The sequence below is a fragment of the Panthera uncia genome, chromosome A2 (assembly GCF_023721935.1).
Source record: "Panthera uncia isolate 11264 chromosome A2, Puncia_PCG_1.0, whole genome shotgun sequence".
Taxonomy (NCBI): Eukaryota; Metazoa; Chordata; class Mammalia; order Carnivora; family Felidae; genus Panthera; species Panthera uncia.
Window position 1 is genome coordinate 72295100 of NC_064816.1, and position 10448 is coordinate 72305547.

The following is a 10448-nucleotide window of genomic DNA, read 5'->3' on the forward strand; positions in this document are numbered from 1 at the left end:
GAGCAACCCAGACCCCCCGGAAGCATCTTGACTTCTGTGGAAATGGGAATGGTTTCTACTTGGCAGGGGCCGTTTTATGAGTACTCTTTCTCAGTATAATATTTTAAAAATATTACATGTTTAATAAATATTAACTTTCAGAAGAGCAAATATGTAGTGAGCATTCTTTATTTGTCGGGCTTATTTTCTAAACATTCTTCACCTTTTACATCTTCCCAGCAATCACATGGTATGGATGTTTGCAGTTTTCATTTCATAGATCAGGAAAGTGAGGTACAGAGGAGTGACACGTGACTCTAGGAAAGTCACAGGGCTGCTACATAGAATGTGTGGAAAAGATCTTCTTTGAGGAAACTTGGAGAAAAAGGATAAATATGAAGATAAAAATGCCCATGAGCATGTCACCAAGACCAGCAGCTCTTTCCATTATGGTGTGTGAAGTTCTAGGTTTCTCCTTTACAGATGTATGAATGTAAATGTTATTTTGTGGACTACATTACAATGATAAGTTACAGGTGCAATATGCATAGTGTCTTGTATTCTTCTCGTTTCATTTCACTTTATATTCTGATCAACTTCACACATTATCTGGCAGCCAATGGAGGTAAATGGACACGAGTTGCCTTTTGATCATTGCCGGCACCCACAGCTTGAGTTTTTCACAGTTACTGAATATCTCTGGCCATTTTGCTTCTCTCTGAGAGAACCAGACCATTTCAACATACACAGTCTCTAAATAGGAATCCAAGTTAATATGTAATTATGTCAAACCAGACATTTTGGGCACAGTTGGTGTTATATGTGAGGTAAAATTGATAACCATCACATTCTCTTTTCTCTTTTCTCCGATACAGAGACATTGCATAGCAAACTGTGTAAAGTGAGAGGCTGGATTTTACTTGACATTATGAAAGTGGCAGGCATTTCTCTTGTCTCGTTTATATATTTTTTAAGTTTATTTATTTATTTTGACAGAGAGAGAGAGAGAGAGAGAGAGAGAAAGGGGAAGGAGCAGAGAGAAAGGAAGAGAGAGAGAGAATTCCAAGCAGGTTCCACAATGTCAGTGCAGAGCCGACACAGGGCTCGAACTCACAGACTGTGATCGTGATGTGAGCCAAAATCAAGAGTCAGGTGCTTAACCGATAGAGCCACCCAAATGCCCATCTTTCGTCTTTTTTAATAAGAGTTGGGATTTTTTCACTACTGTACGCATGTTTATTGTATTAAAGACCATCAAGAACACAGTATTGGATTCATCATAATATTGGTTCATAAATCACCATAATCATTCATCTACACATAGATCTCTTTAAGTTATTTGTTTTATTCTACTTAGTTGATGACGTCTTACTTCATAAGCAGACAAAAACCTGAGAAGTTCTGATTTAACCAGAGAACAAGAGTCTTACATAAAGTACATGCTGCTCTCTACTAAGCTCATCAGCCAGAAGAGCACAGAATTTAATGATAATCTGTCAACACTTGTCCAGTTTTCTGTTTTGTCACCCAAGAAACAGGGCATGCCCTGTTCTGTTAGCAATGCGTCCTTGGTGGCTTTGTGGAAACTGAAATGAAATAAACTAGATATAATCTTCCCCATACTCCCCAAATTGTTTTAATTATTTGGTGGAAACCATAACCCACTTAACTGACCATTTGCTTCATTTCTTCATTTTGCTCCTCCAGGTGGGCTGTCCACCTCTTTTTACCTTGCCCTGGTCATTACAAGGGAGCCCCCCATGAACTGCGTCTATGGTTTTCCTTATTCTCTGGTTGCTGCTTGGAAGCAGTCAATGGAAGCATCAGCAGGAGGCTGGGAGTTGGGAGCAGAGTGAGCTCAGGGTTCCCTCCCTGACAGGTGGCTTTGGGTTGGCTGCATTCTCCCCTGGGCCCAACATATAGGGTCATCTAGCCCAGGACAGAGCTTTATGTTCAGGAACCAAGAGATACAGGTGGGAATGGCCATTCCCTTTTATACCAATTAATTCACCTGAAGAATTTGTTTCTAGTTCCAAGCCAGGGAATTAGAGGCCTAGAAATCTAGTACCCAAGGAATGAATGTTTTTGTCAAGTGACAAGGTCATGGTTCCTTTGAACTTCAACTCTCATTGGCCACAATTCAATGGAAATCAAAACAAAGATATCCATTAGTGTAATCCATAGGCATTAGCTTCCTGGAGTATAGAGCAGGGTAGAGAAAAGAGGAGAATGAATCCTGAGAGGGAAACGGAAGGCAATCAGCAAAGTCCTCCCTTTATGCCCCTCAACACCCACTCCTGTCCTTTGACCGGGAGAGACATCAGTGCCCCCAAAGAAGAGAACACACAGAGTCTTACTCGGAAGTCTATCTTCTTCTCAGTCTCCAGGTGAAGATCATGTGAACCTGATTTCTAGCAACCTTCCATGGAAGTTGGTGGATCATCTTTTAAGGCAATGAAAGTGCCAGACTATCTCACTGAATGAAATCACAGTTCTGTCCATCACGCTGTGCTTGGGGTGATCTCATTCTTGTCTCTGCATCTGGACCATAAGATGTAAAGAAATCTAGGAAGTTTCGGTACAGTGTTAATAAAAAGACTATTTGTGCACTCTCTGTACTACTTGGTGTCTGTCCTACATGACGGAAAAGACACACTCAGCCCAAGAAGCTACTCTGAGCTCTTTAGCATTAAAGTTTTCTCTAACTTGGCAGACAGAGTGAACGGAACTCAGGAGAAAAAACAAGGTGTTCTTTTGTAAAAGAAGCAAAGGTTGTTTGAGAAGAGGGGAGAAAAGTAGGGGAGAAAAGTAATTAAGACAGAGCCAACCACAGGTCTTTCTAACCATCACATTTCACCTGTTGTCTCTAAGTGCTCAGTAATATGCCGAGATTTTTAATATTATGAAACATGTGAATTCCTTTTAAAATAAATTTAAAAGAAAATTTACAAGCAATACAAGGTTTTTATGAGACAAGTTGGGGAACACGGAAGTGACATGGAAAAAACTATCCTGATCCCAATGTGCAGAGGTGACGTCTACCAAGTTGGGCACTCCTCTCTGCCCCAGGTTGCATCCCTAAACCTGTTCTCGGGGCTGAACATAGAGAACACCCAACCTGAAACAGTCAGCGTGGCTTTCCAGGTGCCTGGAAATTTTTACAATTACGATTTTCACAAGGCGACTCTGACATAACAGACATCCCTTTTCCCACAGTGGTATGTATATGGGCAGCTGTTAATGGATAATGTATGTATGAGAATCATGATTCTGAAGATGTTCTTAGACTTCACTCGGCACTTACTTGATAACATAATGTTGGTTCTGTTATTTAAAGTCTCACTCATGCCAGAGAGAAAGCGACGAGTTGAGTCTAAATCTTCAGGACATTTCCAGCATGTATCTATGCAAAATCCTCGGCAAGAGATAATGTGGGTCCCTCAATAATGGTCAAGTATCAATCCCACCTCAACAGACATTAAGAGAGCTGTCACTGTAGTTGGTTCTGCACATTTTAATAAGATGCTTTTAGTGATTTTATGAATTAGTCATTTAAACAAACATTTCATTGGTAAAAATTTACTTAAGACAGGAGGGCTGGTTGGCCTTCTGGGTGTGTAGCCCAAGTGTTCTTGGTGACGCTCACCTTAGCCAAAATGCAGGAGGAGGAAATGACTGTAATGTGGGACTTGTCCCCTGGCAATACGGTGGTTTCTCCATGCACAGGGCCACTGTCCTTCCAGGCTGCAACTCAAAAGCAGGATATATAGAACCATGTTGAAAAGTGAGATTTACATTGAATTGGGATGCCATCTCATGAGAGTGTCCTCATATTTAGCTAATTTCTCTCTCACGAAACTGTAATGGTCAGATGACAGAGTCACTCTTCTGTGGCAGAGAGTCAGGCACTGAGAGGATACAAGAGGCATGGGATTGATTTTATTAGGATAATGGGGAAGACAAATGAAGGGATATCCCCCAAAACAGAGCACAGCTAAGTTTCTCTACCCCCACTCCTTCCTGCACATGCTGGAGATCTTAGCTATGACCCAGGCCCTCAGTAGAGGGTGGGGGTGTTGGGCTTTTTGAAAAGCAAGTATGTCTTAAATATAAATCCCCCACTGCAAAAACAGAAGCTCAGGGAGTTAGTGAATCTGAGGGACCAATTTCCTTTAGATCATTTAGACTTTCAGTAATCATTTTTACCAATGCAATTAAGCCGTCATTGAACTTTGAATGTTCAATTGAAAATGGGTTTAATTCAGCTTAGACCTCCAGGAAGAACGTTTTTCTTCCCCATATAGAGAAGCAGAGGGTTTTCTAAAAGGTTGACCAAATTTACAAAAAGGTAGTGAACATAGTGACATCGTATTTGTATCATTTTGCCTTAATACATAATTAGCATAATTTTGGCAGATATAGCACCTCATTTTATCAGTAGAGAGCAAAGGTCCAGGAAGGTCCACCAAAATCCCATATGGAGTCACTTTCGAGAAGGGGAAGGCGGAGGGCCCGGGGTCTCGTCCAGTGCTGATGCATGCACCTGCCCTGAGGATCATTTCCCCCGCAGGAGAGTGAGCTCCAGGCATGGGTGAGGGTGCTGCGAAGTTAGCCACACTGTTTCCTGGGCTTCTGATCAAGGAGTCTCTCTCTGCACAGGAACCAGCGGTGGGCGGGGTGGCAACTTAGAAACTGGAGTCAGGGGCTGCCTTCCAGTCTCGACTTGCACCTATTTTGTGTGGAATCCCCAGAGAGTCTCTCGGCCTTGAAATTATTTGCACGATATCTTATTCTTGCATTCTTCAGGGGATGTGGTCAGAATCTTAAATGGCCATCTGTCACAGCTCTGTTCAATAGAAATAAATGTAAGTTACCAATTAGAGACAAATTAAAAATGTTCTAGCCGCTGCCTTAAAGGAAGGTTAAAAGAACAAGTAAAACTATTTTTATTTAGGCCAAGGTCCTAAATATTATTTCAATATGCAATCAATATAGAAATCATTAAAGAGAATTTATCTTCTCTTTATAGTCTCCAGAATATGACTTGTACGCTACACAAGCAGCCCATCGCGGCATGGACTAGTGCACTGGTTACATTTCAAGTGCTCAGTAGTCACATGGGGCTGGTGCCTGGTACTCGTGGCTACTGCCTTGAGCAGCTCAGATCCTGCTCCAGATGCTTCAGAAGCTCCGCCCTGGACGGTCTTTGAAAAGAGCCTCCAGATGGGACAGCTCCCTGGGTCTGCACCAGCCTGTGAGCCAGGGCTCCCTAGCATCTTGGGTTATGTGAAGGGGCCTCCAGGAGAGTCAGGGGTGCTGAGGGCTGACCCCAGGGCAACCCCAGGAACCTAGAGGCAGTGGAAGGTCCTAGTCCCAGGGGGCTCTGAGAGTCAGAGACCTTTTTGTACAGGAACGAGGAAGGCGTGTGGGGCTGTGCCCTTCCCAGGCAGCACAGTAATACACGCCCTCGTCACTCTTCTCCAGCTTCTGCAGCAACAGGTTACAGCTGCTGCCATCCGTGCCCCTCTTGGCCGTGACCTTGTCCCCTTTCAGGATTGAATCCGTTTGTACATATGATCTGTACAGTGCCACTATGAGGAGCCTCTGAACAGCCTTGCCCTCCTGGTGGCGGTACCAGTGGATGTAGCTGACCTTGGTTCTCGCCCTGCACGACAGGATGGCTGAGCTGCCGGTTCGCTTCATGATCAAGGCCGGCTGCTCCAGTCTGGTTTCCGCCAGGCCGCCTGCAAGGGGGATCATGATGAGGCCAGGGAGGCCAGAGCCTCAGGGAGCCCCCCGACACCTGGCACGAAGAGGGAGTTGGGACTTACCCAGAAACAGAAAGGCGCCCAGAAAGGCAAGGGGACCCAGCATGGCTCCTAATCCTGTGAGGTGCACAGAAGACCAGAGTGACCTCACCATTGCACCTGCTGGGAGGAGACCACCTGGGTGCATGGCAGAGGGCAAGACAGGGTCTGAGCTGCTTTTTCCAGGTGGTGCCAGCAGACACTGGTGAGAAAAAGGAGAGGAGGCAGGGAGGGAGGGGCCAAGAGAGCAGGGACAGTGCAGGTCAGAGGCGGGACCAGGTCCTGCATTTCTAGTGTTAGACCCTCAGAAATGGTAAAGGCAGGGACTTGTGAGCTGAGGAATGCATCGGAAATGAAATTTTGAGAAAAAAAGGTAACATCGACTTCCAACTGAAAGGAAGGTTCTTTTTCAATTTTGCCTCCTGGGTATAGTTATGATAATTAGCTATTCTAATTATAGCCTGACAGCCTGGAGGGAGAGGGCAGTGGGGACAGCCAGGAAGGGGAGTTGGCTGGGCCAGGGAGGCTTGGACCCTTCAGCACCCACTTCCAGACCCAGCTCCTGTGCTCCTCTCCCTGGTAAAAACTGGAAGGCAGACATGCTGAGTTATAACCAGGATTCAAGGCTCAGGTGTCCCAAAATGCAGGCTCTGAGGTTGTGCTGAGTTGGTGAGGTGTTGACTAGACCATTCTGCCAAAAGAATATTCCAGGCCATCATTCAGACCCTCAGCAGATGTCTAGGGCAGCTATGCTAAAGTGTTAAGTGGAAAAGAGAGTGACAATGGAGTGGCCTCTGCACAGAAAAACAAGTAAAATGTGTCTCAGGATAGAAGGTGAGCAGTGTGGTGAGAAATCCGGTGCACTCTTTTCTTCCTACTTTCTCTGTTTTCTAGATTTTCACCAATAAGAGAATCTTACTTTGGGGGAGAATATCCACAACTATCTATTGTTTTATGAATACAATTTTTTTTCACCTTGTCAGCATTCAAAACTCTGTTTCTCTCAATTACTGTTAACATTTTCTTTCAAATACTGTTCAAATTAAAAAGCTCAACTCCTGCTGGCAATGACCAGCCTTAGTGTGTAATGAAGTCTGTCCCAAACCTCAGGCCAAATACTCCCTTGGGTGTGTTAAATGACAGAAGTAAAACAATTTGGCCTGTAGAGCATGATGTCCTTTACTCAAAAGAGAATATCCATGGGTTGGGGCGTTCAGTGCCTCACAAGCAGCGAACACAGTTCTCCAGGGATTTGGGCAAGAGGGAGTTTATAGAGCCTTAGAAGCAGCCAAGGGGGAACAGGCAGGATTAGGTGGGGGTCAGGGATCTCCCTACAAGGCTAGCAGGACACTGAGGGAATAAGAAGAGAGGTTTTGGTTCAGGCTGATTGGCTGGGGTTGCATATCTGATCCTATTTAGAACAGGGAAGTCATTACAGATTCTTGGTTATTGGGACCAGCTGGTTGGGATATACTGTTTCTGGTCAAGGGCAGCATTGACAGGGACATGTAGCATTCAGTTGGTGAGGTGTTGTCCTGCTTGCTGACCTGGGACCCTGGGCAGGAGCGGCTCCATCCTGGGCCTGGAGATGTATGTCAGCAGGTGACCATTGTTCACCTTTCCTCTACTTCTCTTCCTGCTGTGGGGCGTCCCTCCTCTTCTCTAAGTGGCATTAAAGGTCATATTTCTTAAAAGATGCTCATGTTTAAAGAAATAATAGGGAAAACTCTTCAGCAGGAGAGAAAGAGTAGTCACCCTTATGTGGAGAGTGGAGGGTTCTGATCAGGACCCCACTGACTCCAGGAAGAGAGAAATTACGCTGCACTTGAGGGAGCAGGACGTCCTGTCCCCCCAGGTCATCCCGCTGCTGCCTGAATGAAGCTGCTCTGATGGCCCCAGACCTCAGCCCCAGGGGAGAGGCGGCTGGGTCACAGCAGGTGTGGACTCAGGCAGACCCTGTGCAGAGGGCCGGGTGCTGAAGCTTGGACCTGCTCGGTTAACCTCTGAGAGGCTGGCGTGCTCGCCTCACCTGGGGCAGCTCCCCTCCGCCCAGCAGAGAGTCTGAGATCTCGTCCAGTGTGACCGCATCCTTTGGTCACGTGGAATAAATGGATGCAGACATGACGTCAACCTTCGGTGAACGGGGCAAGCCGGGAAAACCCAAAACAGGAAAGGCATTGACATATGTTGTTAATAGAACTGTAGATAAAACATATTTTCTTTTATCTTAAACTTCTATCTCTGTAACTCTGGGTGTTGATTAGAATTTTTAAAAATTATCTGTCTTTTTTTAGACGAGTGACCCGTTTTTAAAACCAAGTCCCAAGCAGCATGCTGGAGAGTCCCACTTTGCTGGAATCACAGAAGCTGAGACACTTAAGGATGAAAAGTATAGGGGCCCAGGGCAGGCTGCCCCCCAATGGGCCACTTTGGCATGAAGGTTATTTGGAGTTAAAAGTCATAAAACCCAGCAGATATGGGCAAAGCTCTCTGCCTTCCCTTCAAATCTCCAAATTTACACTGGAAAGGGGAGCCTGTGCCAGACAGAAAGCTATCAAGAGAGACTCCCCTTTACCCAAGGAACTTACCTGCATGATTGGGCAAGTTTTTCTTCCAAACAGCTCCTCTCACCTTCCCTCTCCTGGCCCCTTTGTGTCCTCAGACCCTGCCCCTCTCCTTTGCTCCTATGAGCTTCCGGTTGCCTCACTGTCTCTGGAATGTTTGTGTTTGTGTGGGCTCCCTGTACTTATGCTTACTACATTTGATTTTCTTCTGTCACTTTGATTCCAAGTCCAGCAAGAGAGACCAAAGGGCAGAGGAAGGTCTTCCTTCCTGGCAAAAGGAAGTATTCATTCATGAAGCCTCATTGATCCTCATCATTAACAATGAGAAAACGGGGGCTCCTGGGTGGCTCAGTCATCTAAGCCTCTGACTCTTGATTTCAGCTTAGTTCATGATCTCACAGTTCACGTGTTCAAGTCCTGCATTGGGTTCTCCACTGACAGTGTGGAGCCCGCTTGGGATTCTCTCTCTCTCTCTCTCTCTCTCTCTCTCTCTCTCTCTCTCAAAATAAATAAAATAAAATTTAAAAATGATGCAAAAAATTTTATAAAGATGAGAAAACAGCTCCCAAAACTCAGATGACTCATTCAATATTAACAGGACCATGAGCGGGTGAGGTAAGAGTAGAGCCCCCATTCTACCTATCAGTGTGAGCACCCTTCAATGAGTGCACCTGTCATTGCAAACTCCATAACTACATCAGAGCGCCACAGCATGTCAGGCATGGGACCAGAACCCTTTCAAACATTCACCTCAAATTATAAACTTTGAAAATAATAAAATTCTGTGAGGCACACATTAATATTCTCGGTCAAGATTGGTACCAGTCAGGGTCCTTGGACATTCCTCACATGGACTCCTTTAAATAGCTGAGCAAATCTGATTATCTTAGAATGAGCTTTGTTACAAGAAATTAGGATCAGTTATGTTGGTGTATGGTTGGCTTTCCTCAAAGGTAAATGGATGTGTGTGTGTGTGTGTGCGCGCACGCGTGCGTGTGTATAGCAAATTAATTGCATAGAGAGTTTTTGTTGCTACTTAGGTAAAAAGGCAGACTCACATAGGGTTGCCAGAATTAATGGAAGAGAGTGGAAGGTGTTCTGCAATATGTGGGAATAAGTTGCAAAATTACATGTTGCTTATCTGAAACTTTTGGAAATGCAAACCAACTGACAATAACATGTCACCTGACACCTGTCAGAATGGCTGTCATCAAAAAAGGTGTCATCACAGAAGCTGGGGAATGAGGAAGGACAGGGACTGTGGCTGACCATCCTCTGCTCAGGGACCACGTGCAGGGGACACAAGCCTGTCACAGGAACAGCTCTGAGAGCAGACTGTCCCAGGCAAGTTTGAGTGTCTGCGGTCCTGGAAAATCCCTGCTGGGACAGACGTGTCACATTTTCAAATTAAGAAAGTATAAAATTGCCATCACGCTAGAGTGGAAAGAGAATTCTTAAACAAAAAGTATCAAGAGAAGTCTCCCGCACCAAAATGTTAAAGGGCACGAGAGAGCTACAGCACTGGAAAGAGCCCACTGTTGGCAACCAAATTTTATTCATGAAGCACAAGGTGCCTGGTCAGTAGGGAGAGAGAGGGAGACAATGAAAAATCTCAAATTTCATCCTCTGGGCCTAGTTGTTAGTGACAATGTTGTTAGTGTTGTTACTGACAATTATAATTCATTTATATTTACATTTTTAAATTCATGTTGATAATGTTAGTAACCAAGTTATCAGTATAAGGGAAAAATACAAATACACCATTTTTAATGATTAGTAAAACTCTGTGATCTATAACTTGAATTCATTTCCCTAAATGTTACTCCTTTTGTAGATATCCACTGAGAAAAACACTCAAAGGATCTATGTTGTGGGATCAAACACCATTCTTACTACGAACACCAGGGCTCAGGTGAGAAATGACTGAAACCAGAAATAACACAATAGTACAGTCACCACATACGCGCCCATCTCCATACAAACTATGTTTCAGGACAGCACAGAGCTAACGAACGACAGCTTCACTTCATGGGTTCAGGACCAGTATGTGCGGGAGAAATTAGAGAGAACTGGAGAAGGAGGGAATCGCCCTCCTGCA

At 44.8% G+C, this 10448-nt stretch overlaps 1 protein-coding gene across 1 annotated transcript in view; it reads right to left on the reverse strand.

The window, feature by feature from the left end:
* The window catches only part of LOC125929813 (immunoglobulin lambda-1 light chain-like), a 30542-nt gene extending 24518 nt beyond the window's left edge, over positions 1-6024 (reverse strand). The window contains exons 1-2 of the mRNA XM_049641315.1: positions 5811-6024; positions 5417-5723 (exon numbers count right to left, since the gene is read on the reverse strand). Of these exons, the coding sequence (XP_049497272.1) occupies positions 5417-5723; positions 5811-5934 (431 nt within the window). The 5' untranslated portion in view covers positions 5935-6024. The remainder of the gene's footprint in view (positions 1-5416; positions 5724-5810) is intronic.
* Positions 6025-10448: the final 4424 nt, after the last annotated feature.